Source organism: Dendrobates tinctorius, unplaced genomic scaffold, assembly GCF_039654945.1.
Source record: "Dendrobates tinctorius isolate UK_male_01 unplaced genomic scaffold, ASM3965494v1 ptg000241l, whole genome shotgun sequence".
Taxonomy (NCBI): Eukaryota; Metazoa; Chordata; class Amphibia; order Anura; family Dendrobatidae; genus Dendrobates; species Dendrobates tinctorius.
Window position 1 is genome coordinate 14239539 of NW_027361908.1, and position 27584 is coordinate 14267122.

A 27584-nucleotide genomic window follows, 5' to 3' on the forward strand; every position below is an offset into this window, starting at 1 on the left:
AAAGGGCCAAGGCATCCAGCCGTGGCCAACTTCTGTCGGGCTCTGGTAGACCGAGGAATGAATCATTCCAGATTCGATTCATCTCTACGTATAACAATAGATGGAACAGTGTTCGTAAAATTCTTAATAAGCATTGGTCAGTATTAAAAACAGAACCGGTTCTGGGTAAGTTGCTCCCCGAGAGACCCCTCAAGACTGCAAGAAGAAGTAGTAATCTAAGGGATATTTTGGTTAAAAGCCATTATGTTGCTAAAACTTCCCTTTCCTTTTATACTGGGAAGCCCAGTCAGGGCTGTTTCCCATGCGGTTCTTGCTTAGCTTGCCGTAATGTGATTCCATATTAGGGAGTACATCTCATGTGGTAGTGATTATGTAGTGTATTACACCACCTGCCCTTGCGGGTTAATATATGTGGGGTTGACCTCTAGAGAGCTACGTTTCCGTATTAGGGAGCACGTAAGGGATATCAGGGCGGCTCATTTGATAGATGACATAGCATCCCTGAAGACCCTTCCTCGACATTTCAGGCTGTGTCATTCATGTGATCCTGATCTCCTCAAGGTTCGCGGCATTGACCGCATTCATGGTGGTATTAGAGGAGGGGATCTGAAGCGCAGGTTGGCACAGCTTGAATGCAAGTGGATCATCAGATTAAATACCATGACCCCATTGGGTCTTAATGAAAAATTAAGTTTTTCATCTTTTCTGTAGTATCCGCCTTGCATGTTGTTTATGACGTTTGTTGAGGGGCCCTTTACCTATTTCAGCGCGTTCCTTTAATTTGTGTCACCAGAATAATTGTGTGTTTTTTGTGTTTTATAATTTTTTCTACAGCGGATGTCATCTTGCATATAACATGTGCCTTAATGTTCTCCATGAAATCGTTCTGACTTCCAGTTATTTGACTAACATCTACGTCATGTGAACTGCTGCTCTGAAGACATGGGATTTCCTGCCTCTTTTTTGGATATTGTATGCTTGGCATGGATTTTTATGACATGTGTTTTTCTGTATTTTTTCGCCATTGCTATATATTATCAAATGATTGTGATCTATTGTGCATTTTATATTGCTATTGATCTAATACTTGGATTTGTATTAAACATTTTTGATCTTACTTACTGGCGTTAATAATAATATGCGTTTGTGACTTGTCATTTACCCTTTTGCCCTTCTTATTTGTCCATAATTAATACGGTATGTTTGGAATAGTCTCCTATGATATGCCGCAAGTAGTGCATTGTGGCGGCTTTTTCCTCAGCATGGGGCATGTAATATTCGTTGCCCTTTTCATTGCCCATAATTAATATGGCGGATTCTGAATCATGTGTGAGGGATCTTCTGCGTTTATGTTATACCGTGGGTAGCGTGTGGCGGCGGCCGTCCCTTCAGCGCATGTCATGTACGGCGTCAGCAGGGGGCGTGATTGGTGTTTTTAATCGCCTCTTGACGCCGGATGTGACGTTGCGGCTCGGGGGAGGCTCCGCCCCATACACTCACATGACGCGGCTGGAAGTCCTCCGATCCTGTGGCAGCGATTCGCTGTCTGCAGTCATGGTGGGATATTTAAGGAGGACACAGTGGACACAATGCGCACTGCCCCCTGAGGAAGCAACAGCGAAATGCGCGTCGGGGCTTTTGTGCGCTGGAGTGGTCTGAATATGGGTAAGGTCACGGGGAGTTCTTTGATTGCTGGGTTTTTTGGCTCTTTATTATAGCTACTATCGCCATTATTGTCCAGGTGACTGGTTACTTATGTTCTGGTTGCCATACCCTGCACATGCTAGATACCTTATATAACATGAGCATTTAACCCTTTACTTCACCCCCACATTTCCCAAAAATCGTTTCATGAGACTTTAATTCTATATGACATACTGGTTACTAATACTGGCACTATGCACTTTACTAGGTAATGATCTAAGGGATATGTTTTGTCTCATGTGTGAAACCCTCCGGTGCTTATAGGTTATACGCTGCCCGCCTGTTCTTATGTATACTTGTTAATCACTGATTTTGTATATGTATTCACATGTATGTCAATTTGTAATAAAGACAATTTATATGCATCTAGAAAGTTGTCTTGGAATATAGTCATTTGGACTTGTTTTGACTATTTTGTAAATAGGACATAAAAAAAACTCTGTTTTTTTTTTTCCATGTTTCATATTCTATGGGGCAGCATATGGGGGCATAGTCTATGGGGCAGCATATGGGGGCATAGTCTATGGGGCAGCATATGGGGCATATTCTATGGAGCAGTATATGGGGGCATAGTCTATGGGGCAGCATATGTGGCATATTCTATGGGTCAGCATATGGGGGAATAGTCTATGGGGCATAGTCTATGGGGCAGCATATGGGGGCATAGTCTATGGAGCAGTATATGGGGGCATAGTCTATGGGACAGCATATGGGGGCATATTCTATGGAGCAGCATATGGGGCATATTCCATGGGTTAGCATATGAGGGCATAGTCTATGGGGCAGCATATGGGGGCATATTCTATGGGGCAGCATATGGGGGCATAGTCTATGGAGCAGTATATGGGGGCATAGTCTATGGAGAAGTATATGGGGGCATAGTCTATGGGGCAGCATATAGGGGGGGCATAAACTATGGAGAAGCATATGGGGGAATATTCTATGGAGCAGCATATGGGGGCATAAACTGTGGAGCAGCATATGGGGGCATAGTCTATGGATTCCACCCTCGGCTTATACACGAGTCAATAAGTTTTCCCAGTTTTTTTGTGGCAAAATTAGGGGGGTCGGCTTATACACAAGTATATATGGATACACCTGGGTGGGCCATTTATATGGATACACCTAAATAAAATGGGAATGGTTGGTGATATCAACTTCCTGTTTGTGGCACATTAGTATATGGGAGGGGGAAACTTTTTAAGATGGGTGGTGACCATGGCGGCCATTTGATAAATGGCCCACCCAGGTGTATCCATATAAATGGCCCACCCTGTACATTACACGACAGTAAGGTGCACTAATTTAGATTCCAACACAGATCATACAGAAAAATGCAAAACACATAAAAGATACAGAAGAAATCAAATGGAAACCAATGGATTGAAAACTTCTGAAATGTCATTAAGAAACATTAAGCACAGTGACAACAAGCACAGACAGTTTTGGTGAAAAGCTTTTCTTCTTACCTAGCATCCAAAAGCAAAGAGAGGGCCGCGAGCAGTCCACACCAACAGGCATTGATCATCTCCTCCCAAACGGTCCTACCAACTATAATAGAAGAAAGAGAATTATTAAAGGGGTTGTCCGGTCCAAATCGATAAGGCTACTTTCACACATCAGTTTTTTGCCATCAGGCAGGATCCGGCTATTTTTAGAAAAAACGGATCCGGCATAAATTTTGGAGAACTGTAGAAACGGATCCGTTTTTCTGCCGGATCCGTCTAGCAGGTTATATCTGTTTCCTGGGGGCTGGCTAATTGGATCTGAGCATGCGCAGACTTAAAAAAACGGATCCGGTGGCTGGATCCGTCTTTTTCTGGATTCGGCGCATTCCGGCGCCCATAGACTTTCATTGTGGCAAAAAGCCAGAAGCGTCGGATCCGGCTTTTTTTGCCGGAGACAAAAAACGTTACAGTAGCCGTTTTTTTCCCAGACACCGGAATGAGACAAATAGCCGGATCCGGCAAAAAACGGACGAACCGCAATGCCATCCGGCGCGATCCCGCGCTAATACAAGTCAATGGGGAAAAACCGGATCCGGCATTGCATTTCGCTGGATCCGGTTTTACAAAAAAAAGCCGGATCTCGCCTGACGGCGCAAAACGGATGTGTGAAAGAGGCCTAAGTCTGCAGTCACCCTGTGTGACTGCAGACTTATGAATCCCCCCCAGTGCATGCACTGCTGCAGAGATTCTCCAGTTCCTGACCGGAGATCGGGGGGTCTGTATGAGTTATATACAGTTAGGTCCATATATATTTGGACAGAGACAACATTTTTCTAATTTTGGTTCAAGACATTACCACAATGAATTTTAAACAAAACAATTCAGATGCAGTTGAAGTTCAGACCTTCAGCTTTCATTTCAGGGTATCCACATTAAAATTGGATGAAGGGTTTAAGAGTTTCAGCTCCTTAACATGTGCCACCCTGTTTTTAAAAGGGACCAAAAGTAATTGGACAATTGACTCCCAGGCTATTTCATTGACTGGTGTGGGCAATCCCTTCGTTATGTCATTCTCAATTAAGCAGATAAAAGGCCTGGAGTTGATTTGAGGTGTGGTGCTTGCATTTGGAAGGTTTTGCTGTGAAGGAAACATGCGGTCAAAGGAGCTCTCCGTGCAGGTGAAACAAGCCATCCTTAAGCTGTAAAAAACAGAAAAAAAAATCCGAGAAATTGCTACATTAGGAGTGGCAAAATCCACAGTTTGGTACATCCTGAGAAAGAAAGAAAGCACTGATGAACTCATCAATGCAAAAAGACCTGGGCACCCACGGAAGACAACAGTGGTGGATGATCGCAGAACAGTCTCCATGGTGAAGAGAAACCCCTTCACAACAGCCAACCAAGTGAACAACACTCTCCAGGAGGTAGGCGTATCAATATCCAAATCTACCATAAAGAGAAGGCTGGTAGTGCAATAAGAGACTGCGCTGCTGTGGTAGAATTGATGAAGTGAGCTGGGACTGGCTCAGGAAACGCGTTGGCAATAAAGATACCTTGAATTCTACCACAGCAGCGCAGTCTCTTATTGCACTACCAGCCTTCTCTTTGTACCAAGTCCTTGGACCTCGTGCAGACTGCTGCAGCTGTTTTATGCGATTATAGGTGTTGTGACTCTCACAACCCTATCAGGTGAGCCTAACACTTGCTGTGCACTCATCTACTTTCCATACAGACCTACGCATTGGAAGCGCCCTGTCTCCCCCTTTTCTAATCTACCATAAGAGAAGACTACATGAAAGTAAATACAGAGGGTTCACTGCACGGTGCAAGCCACTCATAAGCATCAAGAATAAAAAGGTTAGACGGGACTTTGCTAAAAAACATCTAAAAAAGCCAGCACAGCTCTGGAAGAACATTCTTTAGACAGATGAAACCAAGATCAACCTCTACCAGAATGATGGAAAGAGAAAAGTATGGTGAAGGCCGTGGTACAGCTCATGATCCAAAGCATACCACATAATCTGTAAAACACGGCGGAGGCAGTGTGATGGCTTGGGCATGCATGGCTGCCAGTGGCACTGGGTCACTAGTGTTTATTGTTGATGGGACACAGGACAGAAGCAGCCGAATGAATTCTGAGGTATTCAGAGCCATACTGTGTGCTCAGATCCAGCCAAATGCAGCCAAACTGATTGGTTGTTGTTTCATACTACAGATGGACAATAACTCAAAACATAAAGCTAAAGCAACCCAGGAGTTTATTAAAGCAAAGAAGTGGAATATTCTTGAATGGCCAAGTCAGTCACCTGATCTCAACCCAATTGAGCATGCATTTCACTTGTTAAAGACTAAACTTCAGACAGAAAGGCCCACAAACAAACAGCAACTGAAAACCACCGCAGTGAAGGCCTGGCAGAGCATCAAAAAGGAGGAAAAACAGCGTCTGGTGATGTCCATGAGTTCAAGACTTCAGGCAGTCATTGCCAACAAAGGGTTTTCAACCAAGTACTAGAAATGAACATTTTATTTACAATTATTTAATCTGTCCAATTACTTTTGGTCCCTTTAAAAACAGGGTGGCACATGTTAAGGAGCTGAAACTCTTAAACCCTTCATCCAATTTTAATGTGGATACCCTCAAATGAAAGCTGAAAGTCTGAACTTCAACTGCATCTGAATTACTTTGTTTAAAATTCTTTGTGGTAATGTCTAGAACCAAAATTAGAAAAATGTTGTGTCTGTCCAAATATATATGGACCTAACTGTATACTCCTGGCTAGAGCCCTCCTAGTGGGTGTTGCCTTGCTTCATACACTTGTATTGAGGCAGGTCACGCCTCATCTAGTGATGGAGCAGTCAAGTGGGCATGGTCAACTAGAGGGTGTTGCCTAGCTTCATACAAGTGTATGGAAACCAGGCTGCGTCCACTGGACGGGAGTATGTATAACTCAGACATACCCTCCGGTCCCAGGTCAGAAACCGGCGAATACCCAAAGTGAGTGCGCTGGGAGGATTCATGAGTGACTGCAGAGTTATCGAGTTGGACCAGACAACCCCTTTAAGAAAAATTTTTTCTGAATAATATTGGCCCAATCACATTTATGGGAGCCCAGCATGTTAGTACATGGAGGAATCAAACATGAAGCCAAGTTTATTGAAGAAGATGCAAAAAATGTGAAAAACAGCCAACCATAAAGCATTGTTTAAGAGTCTTCTGCACAAAGGAAAAAAAATGTTTTATCCATATGAAACCGGCTAAATGACATCCCCCAAAGTGAAAGAAAATTAGTAAAACCTGGTTCTTCCTCAGGTGGGTCTGACACAGAGCTGCTATCTTTCTGCTCAATGGTGGGTGATGGAGGCTCTTCTGCAGATATCTGGGAGTCTGTTTCAGCCTGACCAATCTCCCCTTCAATCATGGTAGTGATGCCTCGCACCAGATCTAGCAAGCAGTGAAATGCCACAGACATAGCATAGCCCTCTGGGATAGTCGGAGGCTCCACTTTGTCCAGCATTTCAAGACTGCAACAGAAAGAGAAGAATGCAAATCAAAGGACTAAGAGAATAGATATAGAAAAAGCAAAAGATTAGGAGCAGAAGATAATGCCTTCCACGTGGCAATATACAATACTAGCAATAATAGCACCACACAGCTCACACCGTGGCTCCTCGCCAAACGCACGTCACTTTTACTTAAGGCTAGTTTCACACTAGCGCTTTGGAGCGCAGCGACAGCCTGCGCACGGCCGCCGCTAAGCCCCGCCCCTGCCGCGCCTCCGCCAGTAGCTCCGCCTACCGGCGCATGACTCTGCATGCGTCCTGCGTCCCCTATCTTTATCACTGGGGGCGCAGGCCGTGCGCAGTAAGCGTTTGGCGGCGCATGCGTCCTTTTGACGGTGCGCCAAACGCAACCTGCTGCAGTTTGGTTGCGCTCGGCACATCGTCAAAAAGGCGCATGCGCCGCCAAACGCATACTGCGCACGGCCTGCGCCCCCAGTGATAAAGATAGGGGACGCAGGACGCATGCAGCGTCATGCGCCGGTAGGCGGAGCTACCGGAGGAGGCGCGGTAGGGGGCGGGGCTTAGCGGCGGCCGTGCGCAGGCCGTCGCTGCGCTCCAAAGCGCTAGTGTGAAACTAGCCTAAGTAGTCACCGCTGCAGAAACACAAAAAGTGTAATATTTCTGTATGGGAATATACAGTAACTACTGAGATTATTTTGCTTACTTGAACGCCTGTTACCATAAATGAATGATTATAAGAGAATCTTCGCTAAGGAAGCCCTCCTCCCATCAAAGTTTTTATCCTCTTGGTATATTGCAATCGTCCTATTATATGGCACTGTGTATCGTATTTTTTGTACTAAGAAGGACTTTTTTTCCCTGTGAGGTGGCGGTGGAGCCACAGAAGAAAGAAGCACGGCTCCTCCAGTAGTCTCCATCAAAATAGCGCCGATGGCAGCAGATAGAGATTTCAGCACATCATTGAGGATCCCAATCTAAGTATGCGCAACCCCCGGCGCCATCTTGCTGGAGATCGCCTGTACATGAATATGCGCTAGCGCTGCCCACAGCAAGGACGGCACTGGCATGAAATTTAAAAAAGAAGGCTCATACAAATGCGGAGGGGCCACACAAGAGCTGAAGACCCTGTCCACAGTCCGGCCCCAATGCACGAAGAACCTATTTCACCAAAACTTCTAAAGTGAATTAAACAAGAACCAGGCTACAGATTCTTTCACTACAGGTATGCATTAAATAAGTATAACAGGGCCATTATGGCCATACCTTTTCTTTAAAAGGCACTACAGAGTCACCTGTCAATGTGGCCCTGCAGCTGTTGCAAAACTACAACTTCCATAATACTTCCAACAGGTTGGGATGGCGGGAGAGCTGTAGTTTGGCAATAGCTGCAGAGCCACACAGGTTTTGCAAAAACTGCTGTCCCCATACAAGACTGTTGCACAACACAATCTGTGACCCTTCAGCAGCAGATTTCCGCCATAACAGTGTTAGCAGACCACCTCCAAAATGGTGTTCGAGGGATCACAGACTTTTCTTCTCAGGCCAGGTTTCTTCTTGTGGAGAGTGACATACCAGCTCGGGCTTGTCAAGGTAAGGAGGCTTATTCGCCTGGTATGTCACTCTCTACAAGAAGAAACCTTACCCCTTAGACCTCAGTCCAGAGCCTCTCACCTAGACAAATCAGATCTCATACTTTGCACTGACGAGGGCCAATAGCCCGAAACACCGTGTCTGCAATTTGAGATTCATCCCAAGTCATATTGCAAGACTCATTAAAGGGTTGATTGTGACTTGTAGGATCGCTACTACCAACAGGTGGCGCTATAGAGTTCAAGTCCTCTTTCTCTCTGAAAAGGCAATTTGCATATTATGCTTCTCAGTCCAGAAAATTCATTTAACATAGATTTTCAATGAAATAACAATTGCTTAAAAATAATAAATGGATGAAGACTTACCAGCACCCCTGCAAATTCTGCATACGTTGCTCTGGAGGCATGCTCCAGCTTTGGAGGCCATGTCTGTCCTGTTGGGAAGTCACAACACTGCTACAAGAGTCAGGTGACTAGAAGAGCAGGACACTGGATGTTTCTCTGATGATATGCTATTCTAATCATTGACTGCTCTGCTGTGACTTCTAAACAGGGCAGACATCGCTCCTGGAGCGCACGTAGACCTCCGAAATCTGCATGTGCTGGATTCACAGAGGTGCTGGGAGACAAGGTTGCATCAGTTTATTATTTTTAATCAATCAATGCCTTAAACAATCATTTTATTGTTGGACAACCCATATAATTAAATAATAATTAATTTCTTGTGTGCTTACTAGGTTGCTTTAGCGCTGCCTTGAACAGAGATGGTTATGATTGGAATCCAGGTGCCTCGATATTCAAAAGCAGGGAGAACAGTTGTATTCCCAGTTGCTGCTGCCATCCCTGGTGTAGCCGGGTTTACAGCAGGGGCACTGGAGCTAGAGCCAGCTGTAAGTAAAGCAAAAGTTTTAACGCACCCCAAGAACATTCCTAAAACTTTGATATGGGCAGCACTGTAGCCTTGGAGCGCTGGGGTCCTGGGTTCAAATCCCACCAAGGACAACATCTGCAAGGAGTTTGTATGTTCTCCCTGAGTTTGCTTGGATTTCCTCCAACACTCCAAAGACATACTGATACAGAATCTAGATTATGATCCCCAATGGGGACAGCGATGATCATGTCTGTAATATCACACTATATCCAGAATGTCGAAATGCATAGCGGAGCTGACAAATATCGTGAGTGAGAGAGTGAAAGAGAAGGTGAGATCGATAGACACAGAAAGTGAGAGTAAAAGAAATTACCAATAGGGATGGATGCAGTGGAAGCATTTCCAGTACTTGGTATTAGGAAGAGTGACTGAATAAAGGATCCCAACGCATTGACAATGTCTCTGAAAACTTTTGTGGAGTGTTGTTTCATGTCATAGGACTGGCAGAAGGACCTGAGTAGTTAAACAAGTTATGGTTAGTTAAAAAGGGAAAAAAAACATAGGGAAAGATAACACTTAGAGGAGAAGGCTGTAATCAGCTAAAAGCCCACGCAGAAATAAATAGCAATCATGCATATGCTCATCATTAATTGAATAAGAAATCTAGACATAGATAAAAGCGATAACCTCCTTTTCTAATAACAAAAAAGATGATTTTGGGTACTCGCCATAAAATCTCTTTCTCTGACCCTTCATTGGGGGACACAGGAATCGATGGGTGTATGCTGCTGCCACTAGGAGGCTGACACTATGCACATAACAGTTAGCTCCTCCACCGCAGGCTACACCTACCAACTGGAGCCAAGCTAATCAGTTAGTGAGAAAGCAGTAGGAGATGTAACCTAGATAAAGCACAACTCTGGTCTAAAATAGACACAAAAAGGCGGGTGCTGTGTCCCCCAATGAAAGCTCAGAGAAAGCTTTTATAGTGATTACCCAAAATCTTCTTTTCTCTATCACTTCAATGGGGGACATAGGAAACCATAGGACGTCCTAAAGGAGTCCCAAGGGTGGAAGACAAAACTGTAAAAGGAAACAGAAAAAAACAGAGGTGAAAACCTCAGGTCAGAACCCCTTGCCCTGTGTATTGAAAAACTTTTGACAGCCAAGGCGTGTGTACCACCGATAAACCTTGTTTTGCCAGACATAGCATGGGATTATCTGACAGACCGGTTAACGTCGAGTATCGCCCTGATGATTGATGAACGCTGCGGCAATGGCGTTTCCAGATTGCAGGCAGACCAGACAGTTCAACAGCAAAGATCCTGCTATTAGGAGGAGAGAGGAATGAAGTGAAGGCCATGATCTTCCAGCAACTCTGAATCGTGGGTGGCAGGTGGCAGGGATACTGCTCCCCAAGCCAGGAACCTGACACTCGCCATCACAACCTCTCAGCAAAGCAGTAGGAAGGATCTCCCATGACAATAAGAGGGAGACTGCAGATCAGGAGCTATTGACTCATGGAGGGAGAAGTACCAGTCAGTACATGGAGAAAATCAAACTGTCCCAAGCAACAGAAGAGAGCTGGAGAAGTCTGCTGTAGAACTGCACAAAAGGGAATGCTTCTATTGGAGTTACCCTATTGTCCAAAAGGCTCATGCAATGACAAAAGGAACATAGAGAAGGAAACATAGAGAGGAAAGTCTAGGCGATGGAATCCCGAGATGACAAGCTGTGCTCTTTTCTTCCGGGAGAAGACTCTTGCTCGTAGGTATTGAGCAGCATGTCGAAAAGACTAGCTTACAGGTCCAGATGAGAAAAGAGTGTGAATGTGATTGGTCAACGAAAAAAGCAACTATGATAGGATGCTGGGCGGGGGGCATGGCCAAGAAAAGAAGAGCGAGAAAAAACCCACACGACGTTGATTAGTCAAAGGAGGGCAAGGGGCGTGACCTGCCGGACAAGTAGGCCTCGGGAAGCCAGGGCCTAAATTTTGAGGTGAATCATCCGGAGCACCTGGAGTTGCTATGGAGCGGGAGAAACTGTAACCTCAGTGTCAACCACACGCTGAGTTCTAAGACCTCTTTCACACATCCGTCTGTCAGCATTAGTCAAAATCCGCCGTTTTGCTAAAAAAAAAAAATAAAAAAAAAAAGGATCCGCCTTTTTTTGGTGGATCCGTTTTTTTCCCATTGAGTTTCATTACCGGCGGATCTTGACGGTTTTATTCCGATCCGGCAAAATTTTGGCGTCCGCCGACTTGCCCGGACGGACAATGAAACGTTTTTTTTGGCCGTCCGGATCCACATTGTACAGTGCGCATGCCTGGAGGAATTGACTCAGTAGGAAATTTAACCCTAAACTCGGTTCTGGCGGCTGAAAAAGTCTCTCTCTCTCTCCTTTTCCAGGCACGGCTTTCCTTTAAATTTCTACCTTATCCGGATCCATCAAAATAACGGTCCGGTGACACCCGTTTGTTTCAATCCACCAACGGATCCGTTTTCCGTCATTTTGACGGATTTCAACTGAGCTAAAAAACGGATGTGTGAAACAGGCCTAAGCCGCCTCAGTGGATTGCTCCCCATCCGAGACCATGAGTATTCTGAAGCCTAGACTGCCATGAATACCTAGAAGATGTCGAGGGTACCTGTCCAGATGCGGTTTCGACTCTTCCTTTGCAGACTGGAAGACAGTCATCAAGGGCGCCATGTAGAGAAGTCGCTGGAATCAGGTAATTCTTAGCTCCTGTCACAGTTTCACTATGGTGGATGAGTGGGCTGAGGATAGGTGGCAAGGAACAACCGCCTAGCCATGCGAGACACTCTTTATGGGTTAAGGTGCTGCCTCCTACGGACACTAAAAAAAACTGATCAGATTTGACACAGCTGGTGGGTGTAGCCTGCTGGGGAGGGGTTCACTTTTTTTCTGCCCAGTGGCAGCAGCATACCCCCATGGTGTTCTGCATCCCCCAATGAAGCGATACAGAAACTATAGTATAAGATTAATATAAACTAAAAAGTGTTAAACAAAGTACCTGAGCAGCTGGGGCTGAACGCACAGCCTGTGTATAGACTCCACAGCCACAGCTCGTAGCCACTGTGGCTTATCGGCATCCAGAAATTTCACTAATAGTGATAGAAAGATCTCACACTCAGTCACCTACAAAAGAAACTGGGCTTATTCACTGCTTCGTGTACACTGCAGCGCCCCCAACTCATATGAAGCATGGATTATGTCAAGTCACGTACGTGGAATAAAGAGACTTCACACTGGATGAACAGGTCTTGAAAGGATTAAAGCAAATTGCACAGGGCAGATAGAGGAGTCAGTAAATGTATGACGCCAACAGAACTCCTCATAAAGAAGCAGAAGTCATAGTCACATCAAGTCTGCTTAAAGGGGAGTCTGACAGCAGGTTTTTGCTACCTCGTTTGAGAGCAGCATAATGCTCAGGGCCAAGACCCCGATTCCAGCAATGTGTCACTTACTGGGCTGCATTTTATATTTTTCTTTAAATCACCGACCTACCTGCTGTAGATCTACCAGTACTCTGAAGGCTGACCTCTGAACAACTCCACCCACACCACTGATTGACAGCTTTCTCTGAACGACTGTGTTGCTCGCTCATCGGGTGATTGGCAGCCTGTTCACACAGCAAGATAATCGTGAAACGACAATTTTTAACAATGCTCGTTCACAATTATCCTGCAGTGTAATGGCCCCGTAAGTGACACATTGCTGGAATCAGGGTTTCTGTCTCTACATTACAATGCTCCCAGATTGGCTAGCAAAAATCTGGTGACAGATTCTCTTACAATGATAGAATAACTGTTGTGATAAATGTTTATGTTGTATGCATACTTTCAGTTTTCCTAGCTGCCAGTAGTGTACAACTATCGAGCTGTAAAGTTTAATGTAAGTTTACTTCCAAAAGGTGGCAGTAGAGTTCAAGTCCTCTTCCTCTCTGAAAAGGCAATGTATTTAATTTCCCAGAGGAGCATGCATGGCGTATAAGTCTCTTCACTCTGGACTGCGAGGGCTGGCACGTCACTTTCCACAAGGAGAAATCCTTACCCCTTAGAGCCCAGTCTTAAGCCTCCCACCCAGCCAAATCAGATTTCATACTTTGCACTAATGAGGGGCAACAACCCATAGCACAGTGTCTGCAAATTGAGATTCTGGTTTGGCTTTTATCCCAAGTCATGTGACAAGGCTCATTATAGGGTCGATATTGACTTTTAGGATTGCTACTTCCAATAGGTGGCACTAGAGTCCATGTATCTCTAAAGAGGCAATTAGCATGTTTAGTTTGCCATACAGAAGCTGATCTGCCTCCTGAGCGCAGCACTACTGACAATGGCAAACAGACATTAGACAGGATTACTTTTTCATAATCTACCAGAAATTTCTTCCACTATGCTGCAAGTCATATTGAAAAAGTGATATATCCTTTGACGAAGAAAAACCAATTCTAAGACATGCACTAAAATCCCACAGAAAATGTGAAATAAATGTATTGCCTTACCAAAAGGCCATAAAACTGCTTAATAAGCACAGATACAACTCGGAGCAGTCTCATACATATAGGAAAATAGGGTTTCTCCACAGGAGCCGGAGAAGAATTACTACTGGAGCCCTGGCGAAATTTAATATTTGGCGAAAAGAGCTTAATCACAAGCGGACACACACGTTCTTTCAATAGGAAACTAAATTCTTGATGCTGTAAAATACAAAAAAAAAAAAGTGGAATTAACAAAAGCTAACATAATATTAGACATTTCTCTATAAACTTATCACCCACCTTTCAGTTCCAGACATGAAGCAATAGCTGTAATTACCTGCAAGAAAACTTGTGGAAAGTCATTAAGGACCGATTCCAGAAGTTCCAAGCCAAACGTCCTTGTCATTTCTGTCATTCCTACCAGCCAATAGGGAGCGTCAGCATTAACCAGCTGACACAAATCCTAAGGAAGTCAGGGGAAGGCATGAATCAGATAATTAAATAACCGTAATGCAAAGCCCTAGTGAACACCATTGACAGCGGCATCAGTCATCTCTAGGGCTCGTGCAGATGACCGTATTATCGGTCAAAACATTGGATCGCACTCGGACCAATGTTAATCAATGGGGCCATGCAACAGTTTTTCCTCGGATAGCGATGGACCGAGGGGGGAAAAAAATAGCAGCATGCGAAGTTTGATTCAATATTAGGATCGCACTCAGCCATGCAAGTCAATGAGTGCGGACGCCGAGACACGCGTTGGGGTGGACCCCTACTTTTTAGTTTGACAGGTAAAATCGCATGTCATTTTCTAATATGGTTGAATATATCTACTCTACATATGGATGCACTTTATTTTTCTACACTACAGCAATATTACACTTATGGGTCCACGTCAGCCCCACAGCGCACTATAAAGCACATTATGAGAAAGCACTTTGCACTTTTTACAACACAACTGCCTATTATGGTCTATAGTTAGTGTTCAGGTCTATGTTGTAATTAATTGCACATGTGCACTTTAGTGCTGTTCCACATTCTTGCTGCTACCATTGTCCATTTTTACCCCACATGATGCGTCCTTTCTTCCTGTGCCCCTGAACATTTGTTTCCACCCCTACATTATTTTGTTGTTCTGCCCATTTTTGGAATAATAAAGTATTTTGTATCATTTGGGTAGTAAAGTCAGGTCTTTTCTCTCTGTTTAAGTCAATGGGTGTGTAGAAAAGATCAGACTGCTCTCGGATGACAGCAATTCTCGCAGACTGACAGAATGGAGAAGATGGAGTCATTTTGACTCCATTTTCTCCTCACCCGAGAGTATATGGCCACACCATAGCCTTACATCTACATGACGAGAAGGATTACCTGAAAGAGCATATACGCATCTTTAGCACATGGCTTCAAGGTGCTGACAGATCTCCGATTACTGTTTCCAGTGACAGGCACGGGCGGCTCCACAATATCTGCGGATCATAAAGTGATAGATTTGAATGTTCCAACATATCTATTAAGCATTGAAGTTTTACTGGAATGACCCCATTATTTAAAAATATTAGCTGGCAAAGAAGCATCTGGATAGTATTAAAGCGAACCAACTAATACATCAAGTTGTACAATTCTCAAACAAACAGCCATATGTTGTAGATCAATTACTGGCTAATTAACCTTGGATTGCCCCTTGGTGAGGAACCATTCATGTACTGACACAGTAAGGGCTTTTCAGTTCTGCTTCCTACCATTTTATTTTCATTAGGTTTCTAAATCTTGAAGGGGATCTCTGATTAATCAGACAAAACATGACGATTTTCCAATGAGAATAATATAAAAAAATTCATGTCTAGAACCGGCCATCCAAATTGCCTCCTCAGAGAGGAACAGAACTTTAACTCTAGTGTCACCTATTGGAAGTAGCAATCCTAAAAGTCAATGTCGACCCTTTAATGAGCCTTGCCACGACTTAGAATAAAAGCCAAACCAGATTCTCAATTTGCAGACACGTGTTTCGTGCTGTTGCCACTTTGCAGTGCAACGCGTGTCTGCAAATTGAGAGTCTGGTTTGTCTTTTATGGATAGTCATGTGGCAAGGCTTGTTTAATGGTCAGTATTGACTTAGAAGATTGCTACTTCCAATAGGTGGCACTAGAGTTCAAGTTCTGTTCCTCTCTGATGAGACAATGTGCACATTTTCCAGAAGAGCAATGCATGGCCCAAAAGTCTCATTCCATAGGTACGTCACTCTCCACAAGCAGAGACATTACCCCTTAGAAACTTCTGTCATATACTTGCTATGACACTGCCTGTTTTGGTTTTTCTCACAATGTTCTCTACATGTGTCCAGTGCTGCTTACCGTGTGCAGTTTCTTATTGGCTGGTCTATATTAAGAATCAGTGTGCCTTCCGTATACAAGAGGATCCAAGCCAAAGGGACTGATCAAGTGACCAAATGTGCCCATGAATACTGGATACATTAGGTGGATGTTCTGACAGGGAATCAATAGAGGTCCAAGGGCATCATAACAAGTATGTAACATTAATATCTAAAGATGGGCTCTTAAAAAAAACATTCTAAGCAAAAAAAAAATTTTGTTTTTTACGATCTAGCAGACAAAAGTGACTCAATGTAATTGAGGGATAATCTCTTTGATAAAACTTTAATTGTATTGATTTACATTTATACTACAGTATGTTAAAGAGCATCTGTCTCCAGCTTTTTGCAACTCCATCTGAAGCCACATGAAGGGACAGAGACACCGAATCCAGCGATGTGTCACATACTGGGCTACAGTGTCATTACATCACTGATTAACCTGCTGCTGATCTACCAGTTCTGTGAATACTAAACTCTGCATAACCCCATGCACCAACTGACAGGTTACTGTGTACACTTTCATAGTCAGAAAACTGCCAATCAGTTGTAGGGGTTAAGCTTACATAGAGCTCATGAATATGGAGCACTATCTGGTAAGCTGGTTTACTAGTCCTTTATCCTCCTACTGATAAAACAGGAACTTTACAAAAACTACAGCAGCCAGCCCAGTAAGTGCCACATCGATGGATTCTCAGTCTTCGTCTCCACATTTTGATCAGGTGGCGAAAACCTGGTTTCATATTCTCTTTAAGAGCCACAGTTTTTAGACAGGGAGGGAGAGAAATCCATTGGGACCAGCACCAATCCAGGACCCTCAAAAAAATACCGGCCAATATGGTTGTGGCTCATTCAAGTGATTGTCCACGTCAAAAACATTACCTTTAGATGCATTTTGAATCTAAAGGAACTGTCTCATACAGTATTAGTTATAAGATGTTTTAGCAGGAAACCTTCTGGTTTGTTCTAGACACAGAAAAGAGTTTCTTGAGCCAGCACTTCATCAGTGCTGCGTGGGAAGGGGGATGCCTACCTGGTTCACTTAAGAGCCAAGCCCTTGCTTTGCCTATGCAACAGCTGTGAATGAGAATGGAGTTGGCTTAGCTGCTATATTCACCTAGTCAGCCAGCCCCCTTCACATACAACACTAATGATGACCTGATGATTACCTTTGTGTCTTTCATCTTCAGCTACCATCCTCTCAAACACCACGGTGACTACCTGCCGTACTGTTGCTGCGGCCGTGTTATTCGTTATGTTGTCTTTAGTGAAGTGCAGTCTGAAGCAGAGAACGATCGCCTGCAAAATACAGCGGAGAAGAAATCATATTATTTGCAAGAAAGAGGGAGACAGACTGATCCTTGACCACTAGACCTTCAAATAAGATTTTAAAGTACGTAAGTACCCAAAGTATAAAAACCATAACTTTCCAAAACACTTACTTTTTCTCCTCTGGTCACTTTCCCTCTGGTCTCTTGGATGCCCTAAAGCTCTATGTTCAGGCTTTATGATGACCAATCGATGCTGGCCGCAGAGACATTTAACCTAATATCACACTCTGCGACAGCAATTGGCCACTGGAATATCTCAAGAAGGTGCACATCACAGCTTCAGTAGTACGAGCTCTGAAAAACTTAAAAAAGCAGTCACTTTTTACTCCGTCTGGCCTCTATTCTGGTATTGTCTAACCCTTTACGTGGACACAAAGGGGTAATCTACCATGCTATTGTGACTGCCCAAAAAAAGATGTGTACTGCTGCAGAAGAGGCCAGCTGGAGTACAAAGTGACTACCTTTGCCTAAGGGCTCGTTCACACGACTATATTTATTTTCGGTCCGAGTGCTGTCCGTTAGAAAAAAAAATAAAATAAAAAAACGCAGCATGCACTAGTTTCTTCCGTAAATCAGATGAGACTCACCCATTCAAGTCTATAGGTGGGTTAAAAAAAAAAAAAGGATAGAATGTGATTTTTATAGATACATTGCAATTCTGTGATATAGGAAACTGTATATGGCCTTGCTAATGATTAATAGCTGCTGCTGTAAATAGCGGATTGTATACGGACAGCACACGGATGACAAGTGAGAAAAGAGGTCATCCGAGCTTTTCTGGATGAAACGATGAATGATTTTTTTATATGCTTGTGTGAACATACACTAATAGAAAAGTCTCTGTTGGAGGGAGGCATGTCCAAATCCAGATTTTCAGGTTCAGACAAAACAGATCACAAATAGTTGGCCTGAACATGATGTGACCCATTCAGGTAAAATGAGAGTAGGCTATCCTTACATCCCCTTTTCTATACAAACCTCTGTATCAAGCCACACCCACTACGTGCCCACTCCACATAGCCCCACCGACTGGCGGATGTAGAGCGGGGTTGCAGAGGGAGAACGGAGCTGCGAGGGAGAGCGGGTCACGGATGGAGAGCAGTGCTGCTGAGAGATAGAGCGGGTCGGCGCGTGGAGAGCGGGGCTGCAGAGGGAGAGAGTGAGGCAGCGGGTAGGTAGACAGCAGTGCTGCGGAGGGATAGAGCGGGACAGCGCTTGGAGAGCGGGGCTGTGGAGGGAGAGAGCAGGGCTGTGGAGGGAGAACTGGACACGGATGGAAAGCGGGGCTGCAGAGGGATAGAGCAGGGCTGTGGAGGGAGAACGGGACACGGATGGAGAGCGGGGCTGCGGAGGGAGAACAGGACACAGATGGAGAGCGGGGCTGCGGAGGGATAGAACGGGACACGGATGGAGAGCGGGGCTGCGGAGGGATAGAACAGGACACGGATGGAGAGCGGGGCTGCGGAGGGATAGAACGGCACCTCACATGGAGAGTGGGGCTGCAGAGCGAAAGAGCTGGACAGCAGGTGGAGAGCGGGGCTGTTGAGGGAGAATGTGGGATGGCAGGTGTAGAGCTGGGCTTCGGAGGGAGAGAGCAGGACGGCGAGTGGAGTGCGGGGCTGCGGAGGGAGAGAGCGGGATGGCAGTTAGCTACTATACCTGGGCAACGACGTGCTCTTCAGCTAGTTATTAAAAAATACATAACTGAAAACAATACATAAATATAGACTAAATCAATTTGTTCAGCACAGTTACCTTTGATAAGGCGTCATCATGAACCACTGTGTTAGTAGTTAAAAGCACCAAAACGGTCTGCAGAAGCTTTAATTCTTCCAGTCCATTTTCCATCAGCTGCCATAGCATATTGATTATATTACCAGCAGCAGCCTTTGGAGATAAAAGAACATAACTTTAAAAGAGCAATGTATTAAAATGCTGTCTGGAATATTAAGGGGTGTGATCAGGACAGGAGGAGAAGGTGAACCTGCACATCACTACAGCTGGACAGGGCCTGCACAGTTCTCACCACTGCAGGTCCTGAAACAGGACACCACAGAAGACCGGAGCTGAAGGACCTTGCAGGATAGAACAAATGAACAGTCACAGTTCCATGGGGAAACTGGAAGGTATATAAGTGTACTGTTTGTGTGCAGTTATGTTTGTATATACTGTGCATGGAGCATTGTGTGCATAATGTGAATACTGCATAGAAACACTAACAAGAGCTGACTTATAGCGAATCTGTCACCAGGTATGGCCAATATGAGATACGGCCATCACCTTTCAGGGCTGACATACAACAGTCTATAACGCTGCATATAGGCCTCCAACCCGACCTGTAAGAGAAGAAAAAGATCTTTTATTATACTCACCTGCGGGGGCGGTCTGGTCCAGCGCCTCCCATCTTCTTATGATAGCTGTTTTCCTTCTTACTTCGTGTGGATGACGCGTCCCTGCATCATCCACACAGTGTCCTTGGCATCGCGCTCCTGCGCAGGCGTACTTCTCTACTCTGTCCTGCTGAGAGCATAGTAAAGTCCTGCAGTGCACAGGTGCCGGAACTCTTTGACCTTTCCCGGGATCTGCACACTGCAGAGAAGTACATCTGCGCAAGAGTGCGATGTCGAGGAGACTGTGGATGACGTAGGGACGCGTCATCCACACAAAGTAAAAAGGAGGATGGCAAAAAGATGGGAGGCGCCGCACCAAGAACAGGTTGGGTTGGGGGCAGATATACAGCATTCTATAATGCTGTATATCAGCCTTGAAAGCTGGTGGCCTTATCTCATATCGGCCGAACCTGGCGACGGTCCCCTTAAATCTATTACTTCCCTATTTTGCCTCTCGGCATTGCTTCCTATAGCACTTTAATGAAGCTAATGATATTGGCATTACATATATAGTGGTAAACACTAATGTATTATATATCAGCCTTTTCACAAAAAGTAAACTGAACTGTATAAGACACACCAATAAATAGAAAAACCAAGACACCAATAATGTGTCCTACTGATGCTGACTGGTTCCTGTACTGTATGAAAGACGTAGACTTACGGTGAAGGAAACGACTCGGGTAGCCTAATCCCCATACCTCTGACACCACTTCATGTGACATGAGCCTCTGGATGGCAGCGAGACAAAGCTGGGTGATTTTTGGTTCCTTGGTTCCACAGCCCATAAGGAAAGGTTGGACTACTTCTGAACTGTTCTCTTTCAATGCTTCAGGAATAAATGAGAAAAAAAAATAAAATAACTGACATTTTTTTGCAGACAACGTACAAGTAATAAATGTAGTAACAAAACAGTCTTTTCTCATCCTATTCTGTATTTAGAATCGGCTCTATTTTTTTTCCTCCTTTAAGTTAGGCTTGGTTCACAATGCGTCCCTAGCAGCAGAAATAAGATCAAGAGTTTTTGCCCTGTCCCTTTTTGCCTGTGGCACTTAGTTACCCGCTGTTTACCTTGGATACCAGCTCCCAGCGCGAGCACGCTGGTGTCCTGGGTACACAGCGGGTAACTAAGCGACGCGTGTGCTTAGTTAACTGCTATTTACCCTGGATACCAGCTCCCAGCATCTGCTTACAGCGCTGGGAGCTTGCTGATCTCCCGCTGCCACACGCAGCGATGCGTGCTGGCCAGCGGGAGATCAACGATCAAAAAATGGCCCAGGACATTCCTGCACAATCAGCGATACCCGGCGGGGGGGCCGGTCGCTGATGCGTGCCACACACAGCGAGATCGCTGACGAGATCACTGATGCGTCACAAAACCGGTGACGCATCAGTGATCTCGCTAGCGATCTCGCTTAGTGTGAAGTACCCCTTACTGCTGAGGTCTCACAATGCTCAGTACAATCTGCAGCTGTCAGGCTGAGCAGGAAGAGACTGAATACACTAGGCCTAATGAGCGCTCAGCATTTCAGCTGGCCTGATAAAAAAAATGCTCATTTCAACATCATGATTATACAGCCATTAGGACATGGATGTTCAAACCAAATATGCAAGTCTCAACAGGTCACACAGATCCATATACTAATGCATTCAGATTCTACTGTGAAATCTAGAACAGAGCCACTTTAGTTCCATAGAAGTCCAGTCATTTAACCAAATAAATCTTCCCCATTGTTACGGAATATATATACAGTGGGTGAAATAAGTATTGAACAGGTCACCAATTTTCTAAGAAAATATATTTCTAAAGGTGCTATTGACATGAAATTCTAACCAGATGTCGTTAACAACCCATCCGATCCTCACAGGCAAAGAAATCAGACCATATACGTCCATAAATTAAGTTATGTGTAATAATGAGAAATGACACAGGGAAAAGTATTGAGCATGTGAAGAAAGAGGTGAAAAACACCATGGAAAGTCATGACACCAGCTAAAATCTATCAGCAATTTGAAAACAATCCTGCGACTTAGAGACAAATAATATCAGCTGGTTCCAGTCATGGTCTATGAAAAGGTGTCTCATTACAAAGGGGCAAGTTGAAGAATAAGGGCACAATACAGATAGAAAATGGTCCTTAGAAGCAATAAAATATAAAAGGCGGTGCTACAAGGGCATTAAGAATGCAATGAGAACAAAAAGAGAAAGAGAAAAAGACTACCCCATGAAATGCACACTCCCATGTGAACTATAGATGCTTGATTGTAACTGAGGCTACTTTCAGACGAGCGCAGGGCTGCCGCTAAGCCCCGGCCGCGCCTCCTCCAGTCAGCTCCTCCTCCGATCGCATGACGCTGCATGCGATCAGCGTACCCTATATTTCGCGTTGGGTACGCTGGCCGTGCACTGGTATGATTTTGCCGGCGCTTGCGCCCTTTTGGCGCTGCGCAGAGCGCACAAAAACGCCCACTGCTGCATTTTTGTGCGCTCAGCGCAGCGCCAAAACGGCGCAAGCGCCGGCAAAATTATACCAGCGCACGGCCAGCGTACCCAACGCTAAATATAGGGTACGCTGATCGCATCCAGCGTCATGCGATCAGAGGAGGCGTGGCCAGGGGCGGGACTTAGCGGCGGCCCTGCGCCTCAGTACGCTAGTCTGAAAGTAGCTCGACACCATACAAAGAACAGTTTAACATTGTTTTTGTTTTTAAACTGTTCTTTGTATGGTGTTAGTTACAATAAAGCATCTATAGTTCACATCAGGGCTGTGGAGTCGGTAAGCAAAACCTGCGACTCAGACTCCTCAATTTCCCTTACACCGACTCCACGACTCCGACTCCCACATATACTGCTTATATTGTGAAAAATTTATTGTAGTACAATGTGAACATCAGACATTTAATCATTTCTATGATCCAATAATCAAGATATTTAGATAGAACATTATATATTTATTGGAATACAACTTTAGAACACAAAAAAATTGTAAATATGTAATACACTATCTAATATCGAATATATATATATATATATATATATATTTTTTTTTTTTAGAGTACAGTACAGAGCAAAATTTGGACACACCTTCTCATTCAGAGAGTTTTCTTTATTTTCATGACTATGACAATTGTAGATTCACTCTGAAGGCATCAAAACTATGAATTAACACATGGAATTATATAATTAACAAAAAAGTGTGAAACAACTGAAAATATGTCTTATATTCTAGGTTCTTCAAAGTAGCCACCTTTTGCTTTGATTACTGCTTTGCACACTCTTGGCATTCTCTTGATGAGCTTCAAGAGCTAGTCACCAGAAATGGTCTTCCAACAGTCTTGAAGGAGTTCCCAGAGATGCTTAGCACTTGTTGGCCCTTTTGCCTTCACTCTGCGGTCCAGCTCACCCCAAACCATCTCGATTGGGTTCAGGTCTGGTGACTGTGGAGGCCAAGTCATCTGGTGTAGCACCCCATCACTCTCCTTCTTGGTCAAATAGCCCTTACACAGCCTGGAGGTGTGTTTGGGGTCATTGTCCTGTTGAAAAATAAATGATGATCCAACTAAACACAAACCGGATGGAATAGCATGCTGCTGCAAGACGCTGTGGTAGCCATGCTGGTTCAGTATGCCTTCAATTTTGAATAAATCCCCAACAGTGTCACCAGCAAAGCACCCCCACACCATCACACCTCCTTCTCCATGCTTCACGATGGGAACCAGGAATGTAGAGTCCATCCGTTCACCTTTTCTGCGTTGCACAAAGACACGGTAGTTGGAACCAAAGATCTCAAATTTGGACTCATCAGACCAAAGCACAGATTTCCACTGGTCTAGTGTCCATTCCTTGTGTTCTTTAGCCCAAACAAGTCTCTTCTGCTTGTTGCCTGTGCTTAGCAGTGGTTTCCTAGCAGCTATTTTACCATGAAGGACTCCTTCACAAAGTCTCCTCTTAACAGTTGTTGTAGAGATGTTTCTGCTGCTAGAACTCTGTGTGGGATTGACCTGGTCTCTAATCTGAGCTGCTGTTAACCTGCGATTTCTGAGGCTGGAGACTCGGATGAACTTATCCTCCGCAGCAAAGGTGATTCTTGGTCTTCCTTTCCTGGGGCTGTCCTCATGTGAGATTCAAATCTCGGCAACGAGATCTCGTCCCCCGAGATCTCGGGACGAGATCTTAAGCCGCGCATGCGCCGTCCCCGAACCGGCGGCCATCTTCCCGGCATCCATGCTCCCGGAGGCCACCGCAACATGGCAGCGGCCAGCAAGGGATGTGCGGGGGCCTTCGGGCTGCGAAGAAATGCCGGCGGAGCCGCCGCCCCTGCACCGGAGCACAGCCCGCTGCCCGCTGCCACCAGCGCACCAACCAGAAGGTTAGTACCGTGTATTGCGACCATAAGACGCACCCCCTCCTTTCCCCCAAAATTTTGGGGGAAAAAAGTGCGTCTTATGGTCGGAAAAATACGGTTTATATATATATATATATATATATATATATATATATTCAATAAAACACTATGTAATAAACTATGTAAGTGGCAAAAAACAGTTTTCAACAAAAACATACTAAATAATATTTGTGCAGTCTATGAATTTGTTCTAAGAAATAGAATTGCCTCCATCAGATCCTCCTTCATAGATGACCTCAAATCTGACCTAATAATTTAAAGGCTAGAGAACAACCTCTCTACACTAACTTGGGTTGGAGGCAAAGCCGTAACCACATGGGCAACATCTCTAACAATTTCCGGGTATAAAGGAATTGCCTCATGCACAGTCAGTTTTGATGAACGGTTGAATTTTTCTATTTCTTTGGGAGCAAGTGAAACATTTTGCTGAAATCTGGTCAATCTGCTTGCTATAGGAGACGGAGTGAAATCTTTTTCCTTGCGGCAATGCTTTGCCTGCTCCAAGTCAGCCAAATACTTGTCAAACTCCTCATCTGATGAGGATGAAGATATGGCAGCAGAAGATATATAGATAGAGCAGATTTCTAATCTGCTTTTGCTATTGAAAACATTATCTATGAGCTCAAAAACCTTTCAGGTGATGCGGTTTTTTTAAAAAGCTGATCTGCTTTTGCAACTGAAAAATGCATCCTCAAAAAACGCAGCAAAAACGCTGTGTGTGAATGTAGCCTTAGATCAGGAATAGAACAGCCATTTATAGGACATTTCATAACTGTCATGATCCATGCGGGATCTGACAAATTAAATGCACAAGTAACCTTTTTTTTCCTGTGAGCTGTTTTGCTCAGGGTTGGTTTTGTTCCCGGTGGCCAGTATGGTCATTGCACTTGTGTTTAGAGATAGTTTGCCCCCGGTGGTGGTTAGAGTAAATGCACGGGAATCACTAACAGGTGTGTTTGCTCTATAAAGGTGTGTCAGTAGTGCTCACTCACGTTGGTGATATTATTATTGTTGGGCTTTCCAACCATCCTGGGTGAAGGAAGGAGCTGGATGGGGAGCTGGAGGAGAGTCCAGGGCGGCTCATTCAGAGTCCTGGAGTGGCAGCCATGGTGTCAGCGAGGAGTCCATTTTTTACCGACTCCGAATCCACAGCCCTGGTTCACATGGGAGTGTGCACTTTCATGGGGTAGTCTTTTTCTCATTATAAAAGAGAAACACAAGAAACATCTCATGATGAGTAAAATCAGTGAGCTGTCTTAAGACCTTCACAACATTATTGTTGCAAAACATACTGATCGCATTGGTTACAGAAGAATTTCTGACCTACTGAAGGTCCCAGTGAGCACTGCTGGGGCCATAATACAAAAGTGGAAACTGAAAAGAACATCAGATACTCCCAGCAAGATTTTCAGACAAAGGAGTGAAAAGAATTATCAGAAGAGTTGTCCAAGAGGCAAGGACCACCCGTGGAGAGCTACAGAAAAGCCCCCGTCTCACATAGCGAGATCACTGAAGCGTCACCGATTTTGTAACGCAACAGCTACCTCGCCAGTGATCTCTCTACATGTGACACGCAGCAGCGACCGCCCCCCCCCCCCGCTGGATCTCACTGATCGTGCTCGAATGTCCTGGGCCATTTTTTCATCGTCGGTGTCCCGCTGGCCAGCGAGCATCGCTGTGTTTGACCCGACGAGCGACCTCGTTGGCGACGCAGAACTCTGGGATGCAGGCTGTAGTCGTTCAGAAAAGCTGCTGTTTGACAAGGCACCAACGACTGCTGAGGATCGCTGGATGGTTGCTGTGTCGCTGAAGAGATCTGCCTGTTTGGCAGCTTACTAGCGACCATTTAGCGACGCACCAGCAATCCTTACCAGGTCATATCGTTGTCGGGATCGCTGGTGCGTCGCTAAGTGAAATGGGAACCAAAGACTTTGAAGCTATTGTACCTGCTGATTCCAAGAAAACTATAAGAAATGCACGTTCACCATTTAAGGCTCCATTGCTGAACAAAAAGCATGTTTAATCAACTTTAAAGTTTGCGCAACAATATTTAGACAAGCTTGTGAAACACTGGGAGAATAGTCTGGTCAGATGAGACCAAAACTGAACTCTTTGGATGCAATAATATAACCATACTTGGAGGCCAAAAGGTACTGCATATCACCTCAAAACACCATACTAACAGTGAAGTTTGGAGATGAGAACATCATGGTGTGGGATGGTTTTTCAGCATATGGCACTGACAAACTGCGTATGATTGAAGGACGGATTAATGGACAAATGTACTGAGACATTCTTGATAAAACTCTGCTGCTATCTCTCAGGATGATGAAGATGAAATGAGGGTTGACATTTCAGAAAGACAATGATCTCAAACACACAGCCAAGGAATCTCTCAATTGGTTACGGAGAAAGAAAATAAAGCTGATTGGCTGGGCCATTCTATCACCTGACCTGAATCCAATAGAAAATGTATAGAAGGAACTAAAGCCCCGCGGTAATACAGATGCCAGTGACTGTCTGTCCGCAGTCTCAAACATTATGTCCGCTCTCTATCTGAAACTTAACCTCTCAAAAACTAAACTTCTTAGGCTCCCTCCTTCTACTAACCTCCCTAAATCTGACATTTCCCTCTCCGTGGGTGGCACCATAACAACAACCCGGCAGCAGACGCGCTGTCTTGGTGTTATGTTTGACACCAATCTCTCCTTCACATCCCATATACAATCTCTTGCCTGCTCTTGCCGCTTACACCTAAAGAACATCTCCAGAATCCGCCCTTTCCTCATCATGGAAACAACAAAACCCTCACTGTCGCCCTGATCCACTCCCGCCTGGACTACTGCAACGCTCTCTTAATTGGCCTCCCTGTTACTTTCCCCTCTTCAGTCCATACTTAATGCAGCAGCCAGAGTCATCCATCTAGCTAATCTGTACTTGGACGCGTCTGCTCTTTGCCAATTGTTACATTGGCTGCCCATTCGTTATAGCAGTGTGGGGAACCTCAGGCCCCAGGGCCATTTACGGCCCTCAATGACCTTTTATCAGGCCCCCGAGCAGATTCTCAGGGAGGGACCGCATTCTTGGGCAGGGAGCTGTATTTTGATTACCACAATCTCATTAATTTCTTCTTGCTCTGTTACCACACACACGCAGTGTTCACTACTGAACATTGAAGGGCATGCAATGAAAGATTAAGTCACGAAACCAGTGCCAGAGTCAGGATGTACTTTGTGGGCGGAGTTTGTATGGCCCCCAAAGGATGGTATAAATATCCATATGGCCCTTGGCAGAAAAAAGATTCCACACCCCTGCATTATAGGATCCAATTCAAAGTACTTGTTCTCACCCACAAAGCTCTCCACAGTGCAGCACCCCCTACATATCCTCCCTCATTTCTGTCTATCTGCCTAACCGATCTTTGTGCTCTGCAAACGACTTTCGACTAACCTCT

The 27584-nt window shown here is 44.7% G+C and overlaps 1 protein-coding gene across 2 annotated transcripts in view; it reads right to left on the reverse strand.

Moving 5' to 3' along the window:
* Positions 1-27584, reverse strand: part of MON2 (MON2 homolog, regulator of endosome-to-Golgi trafficking) — a 139786-nt gene that overhangs the window by 83793 nt on the left and 28409 nt on the right. For both annotated transcript variants that reach the window (XM_073556966.1, XM_073556967.1), the window contains exons 3-13: positions 20426-20553; positions 19090-19221; positions 17173-17302; positions 15004-15101; positions 13973-14098; positions 13660-13854; positions 12169-12293; positions 9508-9647; positions 8998-9151; positions 6448-6674; positions 3174-3255 (exon numbers count right to left, since the gene is read on the reverse strand). In XM_073556966.1, coding sequence (XP_073413067.1) covers positions 3174-3255; positions 6448-6674; positions 8998-9151; positions 9508-9647; positions 12169-12293; positions 13660-13854; positions 13973-14098; positions 15004-15101; positions 17173-17302; positions 19090-19221; positions 20426-20553 — 1537 coding nt within the window. The remainder of the gene's footprint in view (positions 1-3173; positions 3256-6447; positions 6675-8997; positions 9152-9507; positions 9648-12168; positions 12294-13659; positions 13855-13972; positions 14099-15003; positions 15102-17172; positions 17303-19089; positions 19222-20425; positions 20554-27584) is intronic.